This window comes from Amblyomma americanum, chromosome 10 (genome assembly GCF_052857255.1).
Source record: "Amblyomma americanum isolate KBUSLIRL-KWMA chromosome 10, ASM5285725v1, whole genome shotgun sequence".
NCBI lineage: Eukaryota > Metazoa > Arthropoda > Arachnida > Ixodida > Ixodidae > Amblyomma > Amblyomma americanum.
Genome location: NC_135506.1, coordinates 8,007,464 through 8,033,231, shown reverse-complemented (window position 1 = coordinate 8,033,231; position 25,768 = coordinate 8,007,464). Strand labels below are relative to the sequence as shown.

At 45.9% G+C, this 25,768-nt stretch overlaps 1 protein-coding gene across 2 annotated transcripts in view; it reads right to left on the bottom strand.

The window, feature by feature from the left end:
* LOC144107671 (monoglyceride lipase-like) overlaps positions 1-25,768 on the bottom strand; it is a 58,258-nt gene that overhangs the window by 3,045 nt on the left and 29,445 nt on the right. The window contains exons 2-5 of one of the 2 annotated variants that reach the window (XM_077640787.1): positions 21,768-21,880; positions 12,778-12,914; positions 5,689-5,799; positions 3,207-3,380 (exon numbers count right to left, since the gene is read on the bottom strand). In XM_077640787.1, the coding sequence (XP_077496913.1) occupies positions 3,207-3,380; positions 5,689-5,799; positions 12,778-12,914; positions 21,768-21,880 (535 nt within the window). Of the gene's footprint in view, positions 1-3,206; positions 3,381-5,534; positions 5,646-5,688; positions 5,800-12,777; positions 12,915-21,767; positions 21,881-25,768 lie in introns of both variants that reach the window. The other variant, XM_077640786.1, reaches the window with a different exon arrangement.

The window sequence follows — 25,768 nt, the reverse complement described above, 5'->3', positions numbered from 1 at the left end:
AGAGTGAGTGTACCACAAAAGCAGCAGCATTCTTCTGCAGACCTGTTCACAACGGCAGTAGAAAAGAAAAAAATCAATCTGTGCAGCAGCGATCAATAACTAAGGGTACACTTACCTATATGCACCTATATGTATTAAGGCGAAAGCATTTAATGGCTCATTCCCCCGTCCGTCCGTCCGTCCGTTCGTCCGTCCGGCGTTACATTCAGCGCCTGGGGTGACTCATCGACGAGCGCAGCTGCCAAAATATTAAGGCGAAAGCCTTTAATGGCTCATGCTCGCGTCCGTCTGTTACGCTCTTCAACTTGATAAGAAAAGAAATCATTGTGCACGATTGGATTAGAACCACCATCCTTCCGTTCCGCAGCCGAGCGTGCTAACGACTACGCTACTTCCTTCTTTTTTATTGCCGGACGACTACGCCACTTACTGCCAACGCACATGTAGTTCTTGTCTGATGACGCTGGAAAATGTTTACAGAAAGGCGTCGAATCAGACGGATGCCTCCAAAACGCCCTCCAGTGCCTCCAGCATTTAAGATTCACAAACAATTGTGTACTTAATTGACATCTTCACCACACCTCAGTGACACAAGTCGCAACACCGCGCTAAAGGCTTTCGCCTCACCGCACTTGAGGTCAACAAAGTGCTTCCCCTGAATTTTTGTACCTTTATGACAAGCTCGTACTCTATGTTCGTCGCCTCATTTTTGGTGAAAACCACTGAGATAAAAGAAATCACAGTCTAATGATTGCTTTAGGAGCACGAACAACAAAGACCAGGATTCTCTGTCTGGAGTCACTCGCGAAATACCAACGGACGCTGCTGAAGGTGCCTTGTGTATGGTGTTAATAGTCCCCCATTTGGCGTATTTTCTGCTTGCAAGGTGGCCCAGAGGGCGTTGTGGCTCGGGGCCAACGGTTGATTCCCATGTGAACGTCACTAATGGTGCATGCGTGCGTGTGTGTTCGTGCGGTGCGGGGGAAAGGGAAGGGGGGTGACAGAGAGAGATGTACGGCTGCCAAAATCTAAGCAGTACGTATGACAGATACAAAAGAAGGTCAGCATGTGAGAAAGCGCTGTGACTGAAATCGTTGGCGCACGATTGAGTGTGTTTATTGCATGAAGCAAACAAGAAGAAATCAGCGGCAAAGACCTAGGGCGGCACTTTCAAGGTTACCCGGGCATGCCTGCGCATCAAGTTAACCCTGCAAGTTCACTCACTTGTTCTTTTCGTCTAGAATTGTAGCGATACTGGAGCCGCCCAATAACGGCGTATTGTGCCGTGCCGAACCACCATTAGCGAGCGGGGAAAGGGGGGACTGCTGCTCAAAATTCGCTCACTCGCCTAATGCTTGTTTTCCTTGAACTGTCGGGAGAAAACAGCATTTGGAGGATCGTAATCATCCGAAGTCATGCTTTCACTGACGCTCGCAATTCGCCGTAAACAAAAACTTCCTGTCGCTTATGGCGATGAACCAACGGGCATGCAGTCGAGTACCTCAGCGAGCCTTTCTTGTTTTGTTTCGAAGCTTGAACCACCTTTCGTGGCCTTTTAGACACGTAAAGTTCTGCGCGGTCAAAACCGAATTAATACCAAGCCCTTAATCCGCCGGCCGACCTCTCCACCTTTCCTTTCATTAAATTGCTTTCTCTTTCTCTCTGCTCGGTCTTCTTTCAAAGGAAAAGAAATCTCATCTACCCCAAAGTCGTCTTGCTTTCCATTTGCTGTTTGCTCTATTCCTTGATCCTATTGCGGAGATCTTTGGTTAGTTTATTCGCTAGACGTGACGAGAAACTTGCTGATGGGTATCGCCCCCTTGCGTTGAGCGTGAGCATGGCAGTTGCTTGCAAAGCCGTTTTCTCAGAACATGTGCGCACATGACATGATGACAGAAAGGCTGTCACAGAAACAGACGCTATAACGTACTAAACGAAACATAGATGATGCAATGTGGCCCTTTGATCTGTTTTTATCGCTAATTTATTCGGTGCATCTCGCTTGCATAATGCAAGTGCCACCGATCACGTAGTACTAGCAACTCTTTCACAGTGGCTTGCTTAATTTCGCAGGATTTGCAGCACTAAATTGAACATCTAGAAATTTTCTCTGATCGCAGCGCTGCATTTAAAGCGTGTAAAGCACCTAATTAACAGGGAATGAAGTATGTGAACACCTTCATTGTCAGCGCAGATCAGCTCGCTGATTCATGATTCATACGGCATGCATTTTAGGAACATCGAAAAAAATACCATGCATACACAGACGTGAACAAAACAGCCGGGATGGCGTATTGCCCTGTCTGTTTGGGTCACGTCTCTGTCCGTGTTCTCTTGCGCGATTCTTGGAAAAAGCATTTCACCGTTGTCTTCCTCTCAAACCCTCTGCTGTTGTTCACTCCGCTGCAGTTCTGGCCCAACAAACAAAGAAATTCAAGCATAACGTCTCTGAGCATTTAAATGTTCGGTGCTTTATACTGCTCAGCTCATTCCAGAAAAAAAAAAACAGGCGCGGACAATCTCAAACGATGCAAAATGAGCGGTACAGAAGAGTTGACAGGAAGACGACGACACATATTGATGACTAGCCACTGGTTGCTATATTAATCCAGCAGCGAATCTACAGTTGAGCTAACTTATAACGGCCGCAGTTCCAACGAACGCTCGCTCATTGCAAACGAGGGTGAAACTACCCTCAAAATATTTCAGAACTATTACAGTGGGCTTGAGTGTATACAGAGCAACGTGATTTCTTTTGTTCGTTTGTACTGGTCTTGTTCCTTCCATTTTCGCTGCATACTCGCGGCTGCTGGAAATGAATCAGTTCCTAGCCAGTGCTGTGTGCCGCCAGCGTGTACCGTCTTTTGCGCTGTTCTTTCAATTTTCAAGGTGTACCAACTTTCCGCCTCTGCACGAACTCATTAAGAACGCCAGAAATAAATATCTTAGCGCAATTTTAAACAGAAACTTCCGCTACCGAAAGAGCCCAGCCGGTAGTGTTATCTTCCCGATAGTGTTGTTTGCCTTCGTTTCTTTCCTGCAGGTTTCTAATAGTTTTCGTTCAAATACGTTCTGCACGAAACACTACCACAACAACAGCCAACAGTAAACAATAAACAAACAGAAGGAGGTTTCCTTCGAGAAGCGACGGTTCTGCGAGCTACGAATAACGGCTAAAATTGAGAACAGAGGGCGCGAATTCGCACCTCGAGAGCGTTGAGCATGGCGGCAGCCCACCCCATGCGCACGCTGCCGTGGTACCGGAGCGGGTCGTTGGTCATCCAGGCCACCGTTTCTGCGTCCCTGGAAACCAGCGACAGGTCCAGGTCGCCGATGGGAAGGTTGGGCACCACCCGACCCAAGATGCGCGCCAGGGTCATCTGTATTCGATGTGACAGGGCAAGAGGCATACATATAAGCAGAAGTCGACAGTGCAGACACAACAGACGACCGCAGCGAGAGGTTGCACTGAAAAGTTGCTCAGGGTCATATGCATTGTCATGCGGCATGCACGTCATGCAAGATTTCAAGATTATTTGGTTCGCAAACAAGAAAGAGCTGTACGTAGGGACAGGTTTCTACACACCTGTCTTGAATGCTCGAAAGGCGTACTGGGGAGTGCATTAGCATCGCCTACGAGTGTCCTAGAGCTCGAAACATGACCGTGTCGTGCATGCGCATTTCGATGAATAATGTTTAACTCCTCATGTGTTTGACAGTTCTATCGAACTCGGTATAGAGATGAGCTGGTCGCAAATGCAATACAGAGCGCGCCGTTCGAGATTACGCACGAAAGCTGAAAATGCTTCTCGGGATTCTGAAAGTTCTGCATTCAGCCCAATAGTGACCCAAAGTCAAGCAGTGATTAAGAATGTTGGAAAATCCTGCTCATTCACTAGTAAGAAACGCACCTTAATGTCTCGCTAACAGCCGTACTTACTGTGGCTTCTGACATTCCCATATTACCTAATCAGGATTAGCGCGATGACAAACATGAAAGATTGGAACTTTTAATCTTGCGTCAGATCGCGGCCACATACAAGGAACAAAAGAGTCGCACTGGTTACCACTGATACCGCGTTAGTCCACACGCTCACTTCATACCTGCTAATTACACCTGTCGCATATATAGTGCACTTCACAAATAATATTTCCTATGAGATGCCGTTCCTGGAAAAACGATCAGTTCATTAGCATTATTAATGACTCCGGGCAACGGCCGCTGCGTCCGAACATCAATTGGCCTCTTCATGAACTCCTCCCCTTATCGTCAATTATACGCGCTTCCTGAATGTACTTATGTGCAACTTACGACTTTGTGGCCGCGCTTGAAACATTACACTAAAGGGTAGTGTTTGCGCTGAATGTCCTTCATGGGTGTATCCACGGACACGCTGCATTCGACTATTAATTTCTGGGGACACATCTCTTTACTTCTTATTTCTTGCGAAAATAAACGCAGCGCGCCGACAACGATGCATATGCACGGTACACTTCCTCCTGCGGTTATTGTCATTTTCCTTATACACAGCGCTTAGAGACTGCGCACTGCGATGCAGCGATTGGCCTCGATTGAATACGTTTCTATATTAATATTAATCTTCAAAGCAACTAAGCTCCATTGCAAGGACCCGAACTGTATGCCAAGAGATAAAGGATGTTACAAATGTGAAAACGTGTTCCCTAGTGCCACATTAACATCACCACTAGGCATACACCTCTGTCTCTCCCGAACAGGTGCGGTAATGCGCCTGTATTATTTCTGTCACCATCCAAAGCTGTCTCGACCAGACGTATTAGCATCAACCGCCGCGATTCCCACTAGCCAGAGAGCACATAGATTCAGGCAAAACCGCATTCTTTACTACGCTAGTGAACCCTATCCATAGTCATCTTTATCAATGGCATCCTCAGGTGTCGGCGTAATCCGTTTCACCGCCTCCAGAACGGTTTGCCCTCACAACAACAGTGTTAACTTAAGAGTTAAAACTGCATCATGGCGACAAACCAGCAGTAACGTGAGGTGATTCAGGGGCAGATGCTTTTCGCTCGCAAAAATCACGAACCTCACGCGAGTCTCGGTCGGCCTCCAGTAAACCACCCGCAAATGTCTGTACTGTGTCCACTGCAGGAGTGCTAGACCTCCACCACGACCAGCCAACCACCACCACCACCACATCAGCAAACAGAGCTCTTCGATCACACCTGTTGTGAAACTCCCCATAGCCTCTACACATCAAAATTATCCACTACGATCGGTTCGAAAGTACGCTAGGAGATTGTCACGCCACGTTCATCACTCAGGTGAACTGCCCAGGGCTGTTTAAAATATGAAACTGACAACCTGCACTGCGCCGCCGTCAGTTAACAGAATCGCTCATAAGTGGAGCTACTATCTGCTAGCCTGTATAGTTACTGTATACGTACCTACCAACCTCCAAAAAAGTAGCTGGGTGACTAGTAGGGGGTTTTGATTCGGCGCTTCACAACTAGCGTGATAAAGAGCTCCGATCAGCACGGGCATGCTGACGCACCTTAAGCCAGGTGCCCTGTTCCTTGTCCACGGCTAACAGCGGGGCCATCATAATGAGCCCCGCGATGTCTTTGGGCCTCCGCTCAGCCGCCATGGCGACAAGCAAGCCACCCTGTGGAGAGAACGGCACAAACTCAACGAGCTGGTTTCGTTACCTTGGTCCAGGTGCCCTGTGCGGGGTCGATCCGTACGGCCGGACCGTTCAGCACCATGCCGGCAAATTCGCCGGGTCGCTCCAGGGCACTCCTCACGCACATTGTGCCTCCCTTGGGTCGTTTGGAAGGCCGCCGCCACCAGGTAGCGTTGTTAGTAATGCAGGAAGGAAGGGGGTTAGGGTTAGTCGAGGTTGCAAGAAGGACGCAGCAACTTTGCCAATGTATGTTAAGCACGTCAGGTTATCTGGTTCGTGGGCAACTTCATGTGGGATTAAAATAATGGTTTGGTTTGGTTTATGGGGGTTTAACGTCCCAAAGCGACTCAGGCTATGAGAGACGCCGTAGTGAAGGGCTCCTGAAATTTCGACCACCTGGGGTTCTTTAACGTGCACTGACATCACACAGTACACGGGCCTCCAGAATTTCGCCTCCATCGAAATTCGACCGCCGTGGCCGGGATCAAACCCGCGTCTTTCGGGCCAGCAGCCGAGTGCCGTAACCACTAAGCCGCCGCGGCGGCGGGAATTAAAATAATGAAATAAGAGCCCATAAGTTAAACGAAAGGAAAAGAACGTTTAAAGAAGCGGCAAATATTTTTGGAGATGTGACAGAGACATCGGGATGCTTTACAGACAAGGTTAGTGTTGTTAACAGGGATCGACATCATTGATACATTAACGATTTTGAAGGGTTATATTGCCCCCATGTTATTTTTTACATGCAATAAACAGAGAGGAGACTCATGTGCCAAGCTAGGAAAGTTGCACTTAATAATCAGTATAATACCAAAAGTTACAGCCAGCGCTGAACATCGTACCCACCAAACTAAGTAAAAAAAAAAGTGTAACTGGGAAAGGTGCAGGTTTGGGCAAGTTGGTGATCTATAGTACCTAAAAAGGTGAAACGCAATGCGCACACGGGTGAATGACAAGGGCGCAGCGTTTATATCAAGCAGCTTTGTTCTTTGAGGCACACACACAAACACACACACCTTGTTTATCAAGAAGGCAGAGCCTTCAACTCAAGTGCATTAGAAGCTGCGATACTATCGCAGAAGGGTAGAAATGTGGGCCAGTTGGTACATTGTAACTTTAAAAAAAAACAGTCACAAAAGACAAGGGACAAGAGAAAGAGTGTTCACGCCACAACAACTGGCGTGAACACTCCTTCTCTTGTCCCTTGTCTTTTGTGACTGCTGTTTTTTTTTTTTGTCAAGATACTATCGCGACGCGTCAGTTGACTTCCTAGCTTTGTTGTTTGAACTAAGCGCCGAAAAGTCATTGAGGCGGCGGCAGTACACAAGCAAATGAACGGTATACGTTCCACTTATTAGAACGTTTAGTTTGCCCAGTTTTTAGATGTTCATATTAGAAAAAACAGCACACGAAAGATAGAAGGCCAGAAGAAAGAAGCTACATCACTCGTCCTGTGCCTTTCGTTCTTCTGGTCTTCTGTATTTTGCGCGCTGTTTTTTTTTTTCCAACATGAAGGCTATACATGCTTTCGCAGCCGAACTTTCTTATCAAATGTTTTTCTTCATTCCAGTTTTATTTGTTTTAGTATGCCAGTGTCTCATCAGTATCTTGATATTTTTCGTCAGAACAGCCTGATGCCACGATTGTATAGTGAGCCTTGATGCCCTTAGGAAGAGCTCTGTTCTGCATATTTATGCTTATACTAAGCAAAATTTTTCTCCGTGGCCCGTACTTCCTCCTTGACGTCCTGCCCTTTCGTGTCTCCGATTTCGCACTGCCAAGCAACACATAAATGCACACATGTCTGTAAGTGTTGATCAGCTGGAGACACCCATTGTTCCTGTGTGTTCATAAGGGCATGCTCGCAAAGACACGTAACTTCAGCGGTAATGTTAGAGGCCTGCATAGCCGCTTTAGTATATTTCACTAAGCAGTTTTTAGACATTGTGCGCTATAAACGTGGAAATGACATTTATGGCTGCCCAGAAGTTCAAGGTCTAGGACACCGTCGACACTACTGAGACATACGGTCTGGTTTCATTGGCACCTCAACAAAAATAGAACCTGCTGTCAAGCATTTCGACAGTGTTCCTTTATCAAGTCTTGTCGTCAGTTTATTATATCCTCTTTGTCAACATTTTTTTCTTTGTTTTTCTGAAGGAGAGGGTCAAAATGCCGCGGCAAATTGTTAGTCAAATGTTAAGGTGTTATGTTCACTCAAAATTATGAAGGCGGTCAGAAGAAACCTGAAAAGGAGGAAAACTGCATAGGCAGGTTTTATCGAAGTCAAATGGACCAGGGAATTTTAATCACGTCCTGTTAGTGCGTTACTGCAACAAAAGTTGCGTGTCAATAAACCCTGAAGAGCTGTCAGAAAGACAGTGTACTTTGTAAAAAAGTATGAAGCCAAAGCTGCTGCCTACAGGCCGTGTAGTGTGCTTCTTGTAGTATTCGTGTTAGTTCTCACTTTCGAAGAGTTCGTGACGAGTGCTCCCGTCACCTGCAATAAATCTGGGAGTCTGATGATGCACGACGAACCATACATGATCGCCGAGTTGGAAACATCTTGGAGGTTTTACTTCTGACGAAGACTGTGGTCAGCAAGGTCAATGACATCGAGGAAACACAGCTGTCTAGCAAGAACACTGCGTTTTTTTTTTGCCAAACTCTACAACTGTATTCCTTCTCAACACAACGCGCTCAAACCAGTCAGCTTGTTTTGGCCACGTCGCAGGGCATTATGAATACCTTACGACCTTTTGCAAACACAAAGGAACTCAAAACTTTGGGACTGCGCGCCTCGACCAGGAGCGCACACATCACCTACGTCGTCTTCAAAAAGGAAACTTGCAAGTAAACTCAACCGCGCTTCATAACCCCGCGGTCCTAACCCGCCAAAACCAATATGGAGTGGTGCAGCCCCGGGGGAGCACCTTCGACCTCGAGGCGAACCAGGAGCACAAAACGCCAACAGGAAAGGCTAAACCATCGAACCGCGCGACTTTTCCCCGCGGATGACGGCGGGAGATGAAAAAAAAATATGCCTACCCTCACGCTGCGCAGGAGGCGACAGGGTCTAGCCCCACACTTCAGACCAAGGTGCGGTGGGGGGTAAACGAATAAGAAAAAATTCAACTGACGAAATCTGGAAAAACGGCCTGGAACGGCGACGGCAGCTTCGATCTGTCACGCAGTTTAATAACACCTTCGGCGAGGGCAAAGGACAAGAGAGCAGGAGGAGGAGGAGGAGGAGGAGTGGGGCGAAGCTGTCAAACCGTTTCGGTGGGTAAACAACTTTTGCTTTTTTGGCGTTGCTCGGTGTTTGTACACAGAGCACGGTGTGTGCGCCCTGGCTGTTGCCAGCGCGCCCTCTCGCGGCGTCGCGAGGCACACGACAGTTGGCGCGTCTCGATAGGCGAGGGTTTTTGGAGAAGAGCAGCAGCAAAAGCGAGGTGGTGGGCCAGCGCAGCTGCCGGCCATCGTAAAAGCCGTAAAATATATGACGCGTGCCATAGAAAAGACGGCAACAACAAAACACCTTTACAAGAGTCTCGCAGTAAAGGAAAGGAAGTCAGCCAGGCGTGGGTCCCGAAGGAGGATGCTGTTTGCGCCAACCTGCTGCAGACTGTAAACTAAGCGACAGACCTGCAGCTCTAGGACTGCACCCTTGTTCGGCCTTTGTGATTCTTGCTTGCAGTGCTTACGCCTAAATGTGCTGCACATGTTTCTCACGCACAAGTGGTCGGTTACAAGGGAATGATAGTGTTATTGCATCAGAGAGTTAGACAAATTTCTTGAATTTTGTTGATTTTTTTTTGTAAGCGCCTGACTATCTGTGCACAGTTTTACTGTTTTGCGGACGTTCATAAATGAGCCTCATTACAGAATTTAAAACATATTAGCATATTTTTTTCTCTTTGCATGCCTATAAGCTTTTTGAATGTCCGAAATGCACAGGCCAGTAACGAAAAAAATATCGTTCACATCTATAGCACAGTTTCAGTGTCCAGGCTTTACAAGGCTGAGGTGGTTGAGGAGTATAACTTAAATACCCTTCGTGAGGCGCTACAGTTAGAGCAAACATGAAGGCGATTGCGCAATTATGGATCCTCATAACCTGTGTCTCTTGGTTTGTCCCACTTTGACACTGTCCATCCCCCTTGAGTAGAGAAAGGGTAACAGCTGAGACATGTTCTTTTTAGCTAGTAGAAACCTTGCAAAAGTTCACTGAGGCTAATACGTAATGGTAAGGCTAAGCTTCTATAGAAATGCATATAAGTCAACTACAAGCACCATTTCTTTCTGTCGTAGAGGCAAATAGGGGGTATGTAGCAAGCGATAATAACAGCTCAAATATGCCGTAATTATTTTATTCATTTACTAAGAACTAATCAGGCCTCCATGTTACTTACGAATGCTAATCGTTTACTGATTTTTATTTCTGTTTTTGTTTGCGTTTCTTGACTGAACATCTCTCCTGCTCAAAGAACAACGCTTCTTTTAACCATTTTCTTTCGCCTCAGCGAACTTTCATTTGCCTGAAGGATGCAACAACTCAAGCGCCATCCTATAGATTGTCGGCGAGGAACGAACACGCAAGAAATAATTTCCATTACGACGTTATTGCTGTGGCAAGCCTATTCCCAGCCCGCGAAACCGTACACGCTGAATTATGAAACTGCAAAGAAATTTCCCGCTATTGATCTGTGATCATCCGGCGTATTTTTATGTAGTTTTCTTTTTACTGTTTTTGCAACCGGTGCGACAACCGAGCCCGACGAACGCTGCACGACAAGAACAAAAAAAAAATCTCGTTCTGCTGACGATGCTTCCTACGCTATCGAATCCTCGTCCCCATTTTTCGTCCACCATTTTTCTGCAAAAACTGCGATCATCGACATAACTTTATCCGATGTTAGCTCTCCTTACAGTTTATTGTTTAGTTGGTTTTTCACATTTTGATATCAGCGTGTCCCTCTGATGCGCCTCTCGATTGCCGCCTCCCTTCATCATACCTGTTCGATTCGTTTTCTTTCGCCGCTTTTACCGGCTCCAAACCCTCGCTGGGATGAGTGAGTCTTGGCGTAATGACCGCGCAGCCACCAAACCGTGGATCGCCTGACAATTCTATCCTGCCTCTTTTTTTCCCTTCCTCAGTTGGAATGATTACATTTATTTATTCTTTTCTTCTGCGCCGGCTTCCTTATTCAGCACTTTTCTGAGCGATCAGTCTCCCGCGGAATCTGCGCTGGTTTTCTACGACCTCTTTGTTTGCGGACGACGAAATCGCGGCTAGGCGAGCTGTCATCTCCTCGCAATTCGACGTAATAAATAGCCCCGCCGAAACGCGTTACCGTGTTTTAGAGGGAGTTTCTTTCGAATGAATCGTGCTTCGAACACGGCTATCTCACTGTTCCACGACATCAAAATCACTTTTTTTTCATGGCCATTTTTTAAATTAGAAATCGGCAAATGACACGTATTCATGAGGACATGAAGCGCCCTGACGGCTTACCGCTCGGCCGTTATGCTGCTAAAGAATCAGATGCTGTCAGCGGTAACTGATTCATTGATTCTATGATTTACCTGCTAATTCTTTCGTTGATTAATTTATTTATTTATTGTTTAATTTATTGATTATTTTATTAGTTAATTTAAAAATTAATAGTCTAATTAGTGATCTATATGAGCTAATCTCCGCCTTCCTGTACAAACCAGCTCAACAGACTGTGCCGACGTATCTCACAGTTTTTTTTAAAAAAATTCAGTAAAGGTTAAAATTCACCCTGTATGCCCAAGCGTCACGGCCGCCTGTGATACGCTAAGTTCACTTTGTGCGGTGCTTCACCGAAAGACATGAACTGCACGAGTTGCGATGCCAAGGAACATACACATTTCATCTCAGCCGTTTTCGCTAAGTTAATTACGTTATTAGGTTTAATACCTGCTATTTCGAAACTGTTAAAAACATACAGCATTGATAATGTATCACTGACGACAAAGTGACCGTTCTTCATTTGCCCATTTTGTTTACCTAACAACTAAACAAAAAACTCAATGCTGTGGGCGCAAAGGGAGAATGGGAAGCAACCAATCAGACAAGGCTTTGCAACGGGAAAATATGAAGAAATGGTAGTAGTGGTTTTTATTAAGTAATAAATTCTAGTTCTTATAGGCCAGATTTTCGAGGCAATACTTTGGCGCGCATACGAGATAGGTGACCTGAACACAAGGTTTAACTCCACCTAGATTCAATATATTAAGCCCTTGAACGGAAAGTGATCGTAAGTTCACGTAATTTTTTCTCAGCAGAAATTAGTTCTATGGTTCTGTCTAGCTATGTTGATGATGTCCGACAGCAAGAGACTCTTTATTGCTGATGAAATCACATTCAATGCATCTTCCCGCTTCCCACTCAAACTCGTAAGGTCTACACCAAAAGGGACTCAGTGATCACCTTTTAACGTGAATAGGGGAGTAGCCTAGCCTCGGGGATACTTGGAAAAGAAACTGTGTCGACGCGCCGCAGTTTACTAGCAAAATCGGCCACTGATGGCGCCATCTGTACTGAATTATTTGGTCCTTCTTATTTATAATAGCTTTGTTTTCGATGGAAGTAACGTCTTTGTCATTAAAATGTGGTAATCTATAGTTACAGCTAGGCCAAATTTAAATTGTCCTCGGTGTCGATTTAAACTCGTCCACTGAATAAATAGGTTATTACGTAACCTAAAAAGTGTGCACTGCATACATAGGTTACAACGTAGCCTTGAAAATATACACTCCGTAGTTTATCTGAATTATTCATTCTTCTTCCCACGTGTTGGGTAGCATACTGGGCGTAGCCCAGTTAACCTCTCTGCCTCTGCGTTCTTCGTTCTCTACAACCAGGTAAGTCTGTAAAACAAGATGGAGGAGGAAGGAAGCAGCACCAGTAGAGGGAAAAGAAGGCACTCGCTGTAGGAAAGAGGTTTCTACGAGCAGCCCATGGCAATACATTTCAGAATCTTCCGCATCCAGCATTCAAAGTGCGCGCATCTGTAATTAGCGGGCGCCGCAGGGCACAGGTACAGAGGGCGTTGTTGCATAAGGACAATGGGCGGAATGTACTGACCATGGAATGCCCGAAGAGGAAAACCAGTCTTCCCGGGAACTTCTGCCTGACCAAGTCGACGTGCGTTAAGATGTCGTCCACGTAGATGTCAGCCGACTTGACGGTGCCCCGTGGACCCTCGCTCTTGCCGTGACCCACTGCGAAGAAACGAAGAGATATGAATTGAAGGGGGCGAGGGGGGTAGTGGCAAATACGACGAAAACGGAGAAATATCACCAGCTTCGCGGCGAACAGCACATCTTTGTAGCAATCTGCGGCGAATAGCATGTTTCGTTTGAGTTCCTTGTTTTACTGAGAAAATAGCGCTCAGGTCTATTGAAGTGAGGTCTGAGGTCTATTAAGATAAAGCCTCAAACCCAAGTGAGGAGCCTTAACCCTCTGCCTACCTCTTCCAGATGCACCACCTCTCAGCCACCTTCCCACCCAACCCCACACCCTTAGCTTAAGGGCTGCCCTTTCACCCACCAGCACCTTCGACCAACCTCCGCCCACTCTCACTCTCCAGGAGAGTTATGTAGCATGTGTGAAGCCTCGCCATACAGTAAGATCCTCAAACTAGTCACGGACGAAAAAAAAAACAACTGCTCTCCCAAATTTCCCGCATCAGAGTTCTGATCGATCAGTAATTTTTTTCGTTTAAAGGTATGCTACGTTCCCACATTCTTGCTAGTCGCAGACTACATGCATCTACCCGAGTGAGGTGCAAGAACACTGATATCATCTCAACGATGTGCTGTAATGAATGTCAGCCGGCTGACAGAGACGTATAAACGGTTCGTGCGCGCCATCTTTTACGCATGCCGCGTACCGCAAGGACGTTACAAACCACAGGCCACTACTTTATTCGCCTTGTCTAAGTGTTTCGGTGCTCCCCGGCGGAGCTTTTACCGGGTGTTTCACCAAGGTGCTCCGCACATTTTTAAAATGGGCTTTTTGAGTCAGAAAAGTTTCGTTCGTCGTAATGACTTTTGTAGCGAGAGCTACATTACGCTAGCACTTCAAGCCTTCAGTGTGGCACCCCTTGAGCTCCATGACGGCGCCGTGGCTGGTCACGTGGTGCGGAGCAGCTGCCGGCGGTGCGGCGCGAAACCGAGTGGGGGAAGTGGAGAGGGGTAGAGAGTGAATCCACGTCCAGGGACGAAGATGAAGAAGGAACGCCCAGTGAAACGCAGCGGGAAAAGACTTGGCTTTGCATTTCGACTGAGCGAGTTCCACTCGGCCAGCTGTCGCTATCGCGTCACTCCAGGTTTGACCAGACCTAAACCACAGCCGATTTTTTCTGCAAGGAACGGCGTAGGGCAAGCTGGCGCAAAACAATTTGGCAAAACAGCATAGTAAACGTTGCTGAAGGAAAAAAAACATTGCAGGAACGATCGCCTAACATTTTCTAACCTCTTCAACGTTTATCGAATCGTTTTATTGCGAAACGTTGATTATCGCCTGCCGAAATCAAGTCTTTTCCAGCCAACATCCTAAATTTGTCATTACGTGTAACTATGGGCCGCACCTGAATGTTTTAATTTTTTTAAATAAATGTTTATCATTGTTTCTAAGCCCCGCTGGCTTCCGATGAATCGGTACGCTCTAAACATGAATGCGCCTATATGGGGAGTAAAAATAGAAAAAGCTGTCCTCCAGTGGACTCGCTTTTTACTCCACACAGACGACCACTGTTGTGGATTAGACCCCTCCTTCGCCTTCTCCGGTTGCCACTTGAACAAGTTCGCTTCGCCATTAATTTCGAATGTGTAAAGCACCCCCTCATTCCCTACCAACCCCCCCTTACCCCTACCTTGCTAACAATACTTGGACCAAAACGCATGACCCCGCCGTTTCTCCTATACCCAGCGTTGTCACTGACCTCCTGTGTTCGCGAGACATGCTGTTCACGGCGTGTCTCGCAATAAAAAAAAAAGGTACAGTGAGCGAAAATTATTTGGCTCAATGCTACGTACAGTTTGTCAACAATTTGATGGTCTCTACCACTGAGCAAGTAATTCTTTAACTTGTCTCAGCAACGCAACTACGTATACAATAGCTTCTTCCTTCTCGAGCGAGAATGTCCTTCTGCCCTCAGTGATGAGAGAAAACAATCAGATACAAGCGAACCAAGGGTGCTGCTGTAACGTTTAGATGCGTGAAATATCGGTTCAGACAAATGTGAAATGCTGTTGAGTTTATGGCGTCAATCTCGAACTGCTAGGGACTCACGTATTTTCCATCTGGCCCCAGAACGAAAGTTGAAAGCGCACCATGACTTATTTATCTTACTGCGCTATGCACAATGGCTTATTTCGTTCGCTCAATCGTAAAAGTCCTACTCCGTTCATCTTGATACGACCACGATGCTTCCAGCTTACGGCACCCACGCAATGAACCCCAATGGAACCACTTCTCAGTACAAATTCAGAAGCGGCAAGAACAGACAAACTGCACGGCCTACACTTGGTAAACAAGAGCAATTACTATGCATTCCTGAGAAATGATAGAATATACTGACATATATCTCTGTGCTATTATAAAGGCCCTGTAATTATTGGGTGCGATAGACCTCTGCTAACACGTGCACACATGCAAGTGTCACTACTCGCGGCACCTTGTAAATCAAGACGAAGCGTAACAGCATTAGTGACTGCTTCATGTCGAATTCACAAGCAGTACAATGTGAACACATCTAGGCGTACATATCTCTACGCAAGCATTAAACGGCTCTGAAAGACACTCTCGTATACTTCACGGAAGCACTGAGTCTTTGTGTTTCTACATTGAAAGGAAACTGGAGAATTTTTTCTTTAGAATAAAGCGAAATTCAAGGACTCAAATATATGAAGCTTGTAGGCAGATAATTGAAAGCTCTTTCGCGCTAGCGTTTAAAACCGTGGCGCAATCATCAATTAAATCCGCAACAATGTGCAGGCTTCCCCTTCATGCCTATAGATTTTGCGGAGAAGCTCGGTGGTGGCGGCTTGTTAAGGAAGACTTGCAGCTTTCTGTGCCTTCGGCTGCCCACTTCAGTGCCACGCCGAATGCCGCCGAGCAGCGCTCCGCCGATTTTTACCTTGGAACGCGTCTCATTTCTTCTCTCCGGCAAGCTTTCCTGTCTTATAGTATGTACCGCACAGTCCCCTAAAAATGCCGGGAAGTTAGCGACTCCTGATGCACATTTCCTTGCCTAAAACAATATTATTACGCCAATCTTACGGGACTCAGTAGTAATCTGGGATATTTTTTACAAAGGAGAGCATTAATCAGCAAGAAATAATTCAGAAAAAAAGCAGTAACGTTTTAATAAAACTGGTATGGGCGCACATCCGTCAGCGGCCTCCTTAAAAGAATTGGCTTTCCATCTATACCTAACAGAAATCGTACATATTTGCTGAAATTTTTCTTTCAGCTAATGCAATCATTATAACGTGAACACCTCTATTATATTTATTTATACAGCGGAGTAACGTAAAATAAATCGCCATTCTCCCGCAATAACACGATTAAACTCTAGGCTAGGTTTATTTTTTTTAATGCAGTCTTTTTTAAGGACCAACAATGAGCGGCATGGTCTCAGTGACAATGCGGTGGGGCATAAGTCACTGTATTTATTTAAAGAGAATTTAAACTGATTGTTGTTAATTACATAGCGTGATATCTTCTTTGCTGAGCCTGTATGTATGAGATGATTTGTTTTTACGTGCCTTTATTTTTGTCTCTTCGAAGAACTACGTTCCTACCTGCTATGCACTTGGTTCAAAATCGCAGTATTCATAAATAGATAACAAATAAATCACGTGCCTCCAAGCCAGGGCTGCGCAATGTAGAGAAAAGTCTGAACGCCGTTGAGGCTTTAATCGGCGAGTACGTCACCATTTCAAACGTTAGCACAAAAATACTTATCGTGCTGCTCCAGGAAGCTCCACATGTTGGATCCTTTAAGAGTGCAGAATTGTAAAACCTATTCAGTTCCACTTCAAGAAGGCAACTGCAGACACGTGGACGTGTGTGCGGCTTTCAGGAAAAACTGCTGTCCTGAAGGCTTAGCGTACGCACCTGCAACGCTCTGCGCTGCTGGCTATGTGCCACTAAGTTCGCGCTACGCAAGGTCAACTGCTTCCTTTCCCCTTACCGTAAAGCGGCTGGAAACGCATTTCCTGTACTATTCTTGCCACTGCTAACCAGGGACACTATTGCCTTCGGTCAGTGTCAGATACAAATTACAAACATTTAGCTGAGGCCCAACGACCATTCCGGTATTCAGATTCTTAGACAATGAAACTCTGCTGCAAAGCATGGTCCTTGTGGAGGGCTGGCTCGCCCACCGCGATGGCTCAGTGGTTAGCGCGCTGCCCATGAAAAAATGTTTTTAGGTAGTCTATAGAATGTACATAGACTTCTGTCTATAAAGTCTATAGATTTTATATAGACAAACCGACAGTATATAGACAATCTATAGGATTATAGCCATACACTTTCCGTAGACTTTTGCCTATAGACAGTCTATGGGCTATGAATAGACAAAAAGAAATATCTATAGGAAGACAATAGAGCCTATAAGAAGTCTATAGGTTCTTTATAGACCATTTTTGTATGGGTAGGCCGGCTAGGCTACTGAGCCAGAGTACCGGGGTTCGAACCCGCCGCGGCGGCGGCAAGAAACGCAAAAAGGCGCACGTGTGCTGTGCGATGTCAGTGACTAGTATTTAGCAGTGTTCTTAATCTTAAGAAGGCTGCTATACCGAAAGTACCCGAGTACAAAATTGGGGACCTGGGTCAGACATGTAGTACGGCGAATGTGTAACCTGTAGTCGCTTGGGGCTGTAGTGTTAAACGAATTAAAATGCACCCTAGAACAGCAAAAAGTCAAATTGACATATTGATAAGGAAGTCTGCGAGAATGACATAAGGAATGGTCTTTTTCCTTCGCTAGACGGCGTTCAGCTAACGACGATGATGAGCCACCAACGCGAGTGTCCTTTCACAATTTCAAAAAAAAATTATTGAGCCGTTCACTAATCCTCAAGGGCGAAAAGAAGACTTCGAGAGCCGTAATCTCTCTCATTAGTGGTGCTCCATGCTGTAAAAAAAAATAAATGAGAGAGAGATTAGATTGTTTACTACAGTCGACCCCCACGCCACACTCTCCCATATCCTTTTCGGCTGCCCTGCTGACCCTCCCCCGCGGGGACAGCACGCCATCTCCATCTGGGAGGACTGGGAGGTGCTGCTCACGTCTGCAGACCCGACATCGTAGCTTGCTGCGGTGACTCGGGCTGCCGACGTCATGTCCCGACATGACCTGCATGACGCAGCGCAGGACTGCGCAGTGGCGTCTAAAACTCACTTGCAGAAATAAAGTTTTTCTGTCTGTCTGTCAGTGCGAAAGCACGGATTAGTGCCACATAGAAGACGACGATGAGCGGGCAGGACATCATCATCATCATCATCATCATCATCGTTATCATCATCTCGGACATACAGCCATCCAGAGATGATTTCGCTAGGCTCTGAACTTCCGCATTAGTGCTTTCGCACCAATAGTTACATCTACCATGCATTGAGCACTACAGCTGTCGTTAGGAAGTCATGCCCCAAGTTCTCAATGCTTTTCGCATGTTAGGACGATGCATTACTGGCTTGAATTTGTGTGTGTGTGTGCGATGGCATTAGAGTCTACATTCCGCAAAAAGTGTCCAGAAATTCACTGGCTGGTCGAGATGGGTCAACTGACCTTGAGACGTCCTCACAAGCTGACTACCCTGGCAGGTGGCAACCGACCAACCAAATTGAGAGGCCCCGTGGAGTTCAAGGAACACATCTTATCGATGGCATATAGACATCAGACATGTGCTAAGAGCTAGAAGCACCATGCGAAGAAGAGCTAGATGTAGGTGAATTTAGTGAATGAATAAAGACACTGTGTATGTGGGGCATCAACGCCCAGACAGTCCAATCTCCTCTGCTGGTTCAGCTGTGTGATTTAAGTGGACCGGTTGAGTACTGGCCAGTGCCTCAGGAGCAACCCCCAAACGCATAAAGTATGACACAGATACACAATACACAAAAGTAGCAACAATGTAAACCCCTGATGGTATCGCTACTGCCCTTAAAAAGCGTCAAGTGTCCCGAACCATTTTTACTTTAGAGTTTCCTTGAGCACGCTTAGTCCGTGACTTCATTATGTGAGCAGTAGCTATTGCATCCGGGCAAATAATTTATGAAACACAGTGCAGGGAATTTTTCTTTCGTAATCCTTATTTCATTTAACTTTTGCGTCCATTTGGCTTGTTGCCTCAGTGTCTAGTTCAGTGCATCAGTGCCAATGGGCATAACGCCGATGCCTATTTGTTATCGTGCTGATGATTTAGTTATGCACTCGGCTATAAATGTTCACGTGTTTTTCTTTCGAAGTCGTGTACTTCACTGTCCGGGCAGTGCTTTTATGCTGTTGTCGTTGTTGTGTTCTTAAATGGGGGAAAAAACGAGCTTTTTGCACAAATTTTTTCGTCAAAAATTTTGTTCAATAACTATGTGCTTATTGTTTGCTTTACCATTTTTGATAAAGTTCACAGTATTGCCTTCGAAATCTGAAACAGTGCGTTTCGATCCACTTGTTAATATTTTACGTTGTCTGGTTTTTGTAAACACTGCGTGTGTCCTACTAATGCTTACGGTTTTTCACAGGGCTAGCGGTATTATGTAAAAAAAAAAATTTTTTGTTCCTGTGTATTTGAGATGTGCCAGCCTATTTTATGTTATGTTATTTTATCTTATGTTATGTTACGTTGTGTTATGATATGTATATTAACTTAGCTAATGTTAGCTTACGTTATCTTAAGTAGTGGTGATAATTTTGTGTCAAGTGATGGTAAGTTATGGTGATGACGGTGTTATAATGGTCACGTTAGGCTAGGTGATGTGATGTAAATCGGGGATCTTTCGCGCACCTGCTGGAAATTAAGGAACGTCATTTCTGCAAGCAATACATTTCATCTCTGATAAAAAAAAAGATCGGTTTCTGGGGGAATGAAAATGGCGCAGTATCTCACGTATCTCGGCGGACACCTGAACCGCGTCGTAAGGGAAGGGATAAAGGAGGGACTGAAAAAATAAAGGAAAAAAGAGGTGCCGTTGTGGACGGCTCCGGAATAATTTCGACCACCTGGGGATCTATAACGTGAACTGACATCGCACAGCACACGAGCGCCTTAGCGTTTTGCCTCCATAAAAACGCAGCCGCCGCGGTAGGGTTCGAACCCGGGAATCCCAATTCAGTTCTGTGGAGACGCCGACCAACTGGTGCGGAGATTTTTTTTAATCCACATTCCAGTAAACTAGCTCATTCTTCTTACCAAAAACGCGTCGATAATAGCTAAACTAATCCCCATTTTTAATGCTCGTAAAGCTACGAAGACTCTCGACCCGCGTATCCCGCTCACACTGTCTTTCACCAAGCTATTTTAACCGTAACCCGACCTTGAGTTAACCAGTTACGGTGCGGCAGAACTTTTTTTTTTTTTTTGTTGAAGCGACAATTACCTAACTGAGACGGGCAATAACGCGCTATTGAACAACAGCGAGACGCTGTTCATGTCTGGCGCGTCTCCAGGTACATTTCCAAGAACAGAAGGAATTGCTCTGCGGCACGTACCACGGTACACCGCATTAGCATTAAACGAGCAGAGCGCGCACCTGTTTGAAGTTGCATGAAGGCAAAAGAGAGCTTGAGAAACAGCTTGCGTTAGCTTTAACCAGCTGCGGTTGCTCAAGGGCCACCCGTTCGGCTGCCTGAGCCCAAGATCGCAGGGTAGAAGCCCGAAAACGGAGGCTGCATATCAATGGAGGTAAAATGCAAGAGGCGCCCGTGCGCGTCACGATGTCACTGCACGCTACGAAGGTGGCAGAAAATTAATCCGAAGCTGTTCACTGCGGTGACGCTCATAGCGCACATTTCACTTCGGCACGATTAAATCCGCGTAAGCATGCACCCATACAGGTTGTTTTAAATTTCGAAATGAAGGAATTCGTCCTCTGTAAATAATCTGTAAATAAGGTCAAGATTTTGCCTGGCACAGTAAACACGCACTTTTGGAAAAGAGGGCATAAACATACTCAGTGGGTGATGTAAGAATGTGTGCTCTTTTTTTTTTTGCAGTATCATAGGCTTCCGAAGGGCAAGTGCAGTTCCTGGTTGCAGATTATCGCGTTGAGATAAGCGAAGCAGGCTAATCTCATCTTATGACGCAGCCGTAAAAAAAAATTGGGGTGGTTTAGCTCTGGTTAAACATGGAGTGACTCGAGCCAGTCTTTCGCCGCTCCGTTTTGCTAGCCGTTCCTTCATCTTCGTCCCACTTGACACGGCGCATGCGCACAGCTGTGGCAGCTCGGTTTCGCCGGCGCGCCGCGCCACTGGCAGCAGCAGCTGCTCCGCGCCACTTGACTGGTCACGTGACCAACCACGTGCCGAACCACGTGATCAGCCACGGTGCCGAGCCGCCGGCAGCTGTTCCGCACCACGTGACCAACCACGTGACAGCGTGGCGGTGCGGCCCTGTGGCTGCGCCGTCACGCTGAAGACTCGAAATGCTACAGTAATGTAGCTATCGCTACAAAAAAAAAATAGTAGCAGCACACAAAAAAATCTTACGAAGGGCGGTCGTGCTTGAATGCGTGTTGTCAGTACATGTCAGTGCCAATAAACGCGTAACATTTCCACCCTACGTTCAATAGATAACCCATCATTTCAAGAGATAACTTTATGAACAAACATTTATATATGCAGACCTGAGGGTCAGTAAAAGAGAATTTGGATATGAACGCTTGTGATGCATGCTTTTTTTCTGTCTCTCTTCTCATCTGTGCGCGCTTGTCTGTGGTCTAAAGGAATGCAACGCTAAATAGCCTTACAGACTATGCTCTTTACCACAGTCTCCATTGAGTGCATCTTCAAGGCATTTAGCGCGCACTCTTTTAAAGGCGGCATCGGCAGCGGCATCACGTACCGTGGTCGTGGGCGAACACGTAGCAGCCCAGTTGGACAAGCGTCCTGGCCAGGGAGTCGTAGCAGGGGACGTGGCAGTGCTCGGCGTAGCCGTGCGCCAGGAACACCAGCGCCCTGCAGCGGCAGCGAGAGGAAGCGAAGGCAGACAGTGAGACGAGGTCCAGAGGCACAAGCACGATATACTTTTAATCTCTTTTTCAAAGATAAAAAGATAGATTTGGGTTATTTTCTTTACTCCGCAAGCAATACGAGACTAAGGTTCCTTACCCCATTATGTTGAAGCTGCATGCTAGATACGGTCCCGTAAGCTAGGCAAGGGCAGAGGAGAAGCAACAAACTGATAAATGTGCGCAGAGGTCGTACAATGTGTTTCGGGTACTTATCTTGTGCTCCTGCCCACTGTGTGCAGCCGTATATGGTGATGTGCAGTGCTCATTCCTGAATGCCTTCCTTTCAAAGTTGCCGTCGCTTGCCTGACACCTTTCGGCAACTGTGAAATTTGCGTGTGGTGGTTATTGGTTTACGCACTTACTGGTTTCATGCTCCACATCGCCCCTTCGGTGGTTTATAATTACATGCGTACTGTCTTATCAATTTGTGTTGTGTATGAGAGTTTTTGGCCCAAACCAGCATTAATCTCTGGAGTTAGGCTAGCAGTTTGTAATCAAGACATAAATAATTAAACGTAACCACACATAATTAGAGACACAATAAAAACGTTTAATTCACTTATTTTTTGAGGGAGCAACAGCTAATCTGACAAGCTTGACAGGGAGCGAAACCCATAGAACGCAGAAAACAAGCTGATGCTGATTACTAACAGGTTTTACTCAAAGCACCAAGCACATAAACTTACACGGCCAAGGTGGTCGCGTCAAAAAAGAAGAAAATCTCACAAACCAGGCACATCGAATCAGCGCATACGTGTAATTATTGTTTACGCAAAGATTGGTAAGTGTCGTAGTTAGTAGCACCACGGAGGAAAATGATGCAGTGAAAAACAATTACCACTAAACCTGGTCGTGTACTCATAAATAATCTGAACAAATCCTCATTTACGGGTGTCTTGGTCCAAGACCCGTTCTCCAAGCATATCACCCGATAAAAGCCGCGCACTAAGCCGGTGTAAACCTGTACCCATTGAAAAGCCGGTTGGTACTCGGCGTATTTGGGGATCGAACCCAGCACCTCCCGCAAGCGAGGTGGATGAACCACCCGGGCGCCGCTATAAGGCGCTTCTATACACAGTATAAGGTGTTTCTCAGCCTAAGCTTAGTTCTGGCGATCAAAAAGATCCCACTTACGGAATGACGTGCGTAAAAACAGGGAATTTATTAATGAATATCTCGAGACCTATTGCGCTTTGTCAAGTTGAGCAAATTACATTAATCTCGAATCAATGGTCTTCAAGATTGTGATAGCAACATGGAGAATATTTGAAAAACTAATAAACGAATTTCGGCTAATTGGCAGCATAATCGTGATGGGTATATCGGTATGTTGTGTCCACCGAGTCGAAGGCACATTCTTTCAAGGCAGCACCCACGTGATTATCAGCGTCATTTTTTTATAAATCTATAAAGATTAAAAACAATTACCCAGTGTGCAAACAAGCATTCATGTGTTAGTGACCCATCGATTGTTCTATGCCTAGAATAACTAGCATATCTGGGCGAGGCCGATTGATTTCTTCTGTTTTGTAATTCTTTTGTATTCATTTGTACCACTATTATGTGCATATTCGGCGTATCCCTATTAAGCAATGTGTTGCGAGCCAACGCTTGTAGTGTGCCTTCCTCGCATCCCCTTTCGTCTATACGCGCTATTTTTTCCTAAGAATAACGATGTTAATCAGCAAAAAAAATTACGACAAATCACAGAGAGAACACCAACGCCCATGACCAGATGCGGCTAACATCGTCACGAGTGCGTATAATTATCTAATTATACTCCTCGGCGTGGGCTAAACGGCTAAGATAACAGGCTAAGTCTCAGAATCGCTGCCATCATTAGGAAAGACGCGGTTGCGGACAAGCCGAAGTGTGCGTTCTTTGTCACTGAAACACAAGGTGAATATTCTGTACTGTGTGTGATTAACTTAAATGCCGACATAATCGCTCGTTCTCTTGCAGTAGAGCCTATCATCATTGTTCACAGCAGTTTTTTCATTAGATACGTTCCTTAATACAAGAACGAAAGAATGGGATGATACTTTGTCACAATAGCTTCAGCGCCAACATAACTATTCTCTCGGTTATGGTAAGGCCACTTATTAACGCATTAAAGCTGCGCACACGACCCTTCATTGTCATAATTTCCTAAGTAACAACTTTCTTTGAAAGCAACGTTTAAATTTGTTGCGTTGTTCTCTCTTTTGAGAAAAGGGTCATACCTTCGCCCATCAAATCGGCTTTGGCTTTTCAAGCACAAAAATTCATCGTCTAAAAATTGGTTTGGTGTTTAATGTCCATTTTAACACAACACATATGCCTGCTATTATAACCACACAGCAATCGCCGCGGTGGCTGAGTGGTTATGGCGCTCGGCTGCTGGCCCGAAAGACGCGGGTTCGATCCCGGCCGCGGCAGTCGAATTTCGATGGAGGCGAAATTCTAGAGGCCCGTGTGCTGTGCGATGTCAGTGCACGTTAAAGAACCCCAGGTGGTCGAAATTTCCGGAGCCCTTCACTACGGCGTCCCGCATGGCCTGAGTCGCTTTGGAACGTTAAACCACCATAAACCATTACCACACAGCCTCAGCTGCTGCGGCCTTCTAATGCTCTCATGCCTTCTAACGCTCTAAGGCCTTCTAATGTTCAGGTCCGGTCGAAGGGACGTAAACCTGTGCCCGGACGAAACTAAGGTTAGCCCGTGGCTTTCTCACGCCATCGCCTATTCACAGACGAAACTCTCTTCAGTACGTTATTGATCTCGAAACAGTCTAATGCCCCTACACGTTGCATGTTTTAATTCGAAGCAGAAATAAGTGTCGTGGCACGCACAAAAACCGAGATTCATCATTCTTACTTACGTTTCAAGGTAGTGTATGGTGTATGGGTGTAGGGACGTTTAACATCCCGAAGCGACTCAGGCTATGGAGATACCGTAGTGAAGGGCTCCGGAAATTTCGACCACCTCGCGTTCTTTAACGTGCACTGACATCGCACAGTACACGGCCCTCCAGCATTTCGCCTCCAACGAAATGCGACCGCCACAGCCGGGATCGAACCCGCGTCTTTCGCGTCAGCAGCCGAGCGCCATAACCACTTAGCCACCGCGGCGGCACTTTCAAGATCAGAAAACAAATAATGCTGTATATACGCTGTTAATATGTAGCAAGCTAAAGTATTAAGCGTATGAACGAATCGTAAGCTGCTGCATTATACGGTATGTAAAGAAATAACACGGCACAACCACATAGCCTTCTTTTTTTACCTCTCAACGACTTAAAAGCAGCCGACACAACAGGCAGTTCGCGAAGTGAAAGAATCGCAAATGCATCTGCACTAGAACGGATCTACCCGTCCACACTCGAACTCTAATCCTGTTAGTTGGCAGAACGCTTTCGCGTCCTATGATAGTGCTAAAATTACCGTCAGTTTCACCAACAAGAATCACAACTCGGCCCTCGCCCCTTACGGTGTCATACGCATACGCAATTAGTGCATGCTTGGCAGCGGCGTTGATTCATTTGACTGTAACTATCACTAGAAACGCAATAAACAAGCAGGAGAAGTTGTGCAACTCATGCAACCATAGTGATGTTTTCAAAACAAGTGACGGATGTACGAATTCAACAATAGTTTCAAGTACGTGGTTTCATTCTCAGATTCATCTTAGGAAAAAAAAATGAATTTTAAAACGGCACCTATATAGCCGTAATCCTCTGCCCAAACGGATGATGGTAGGTCCACTTTTGGTAATTGTAATTCGAATCGTATCGAAAATTTCCTTACATTACTCGGGGTTTGAATTAAAGAGAGCAGCGTTAATGCACTTCACG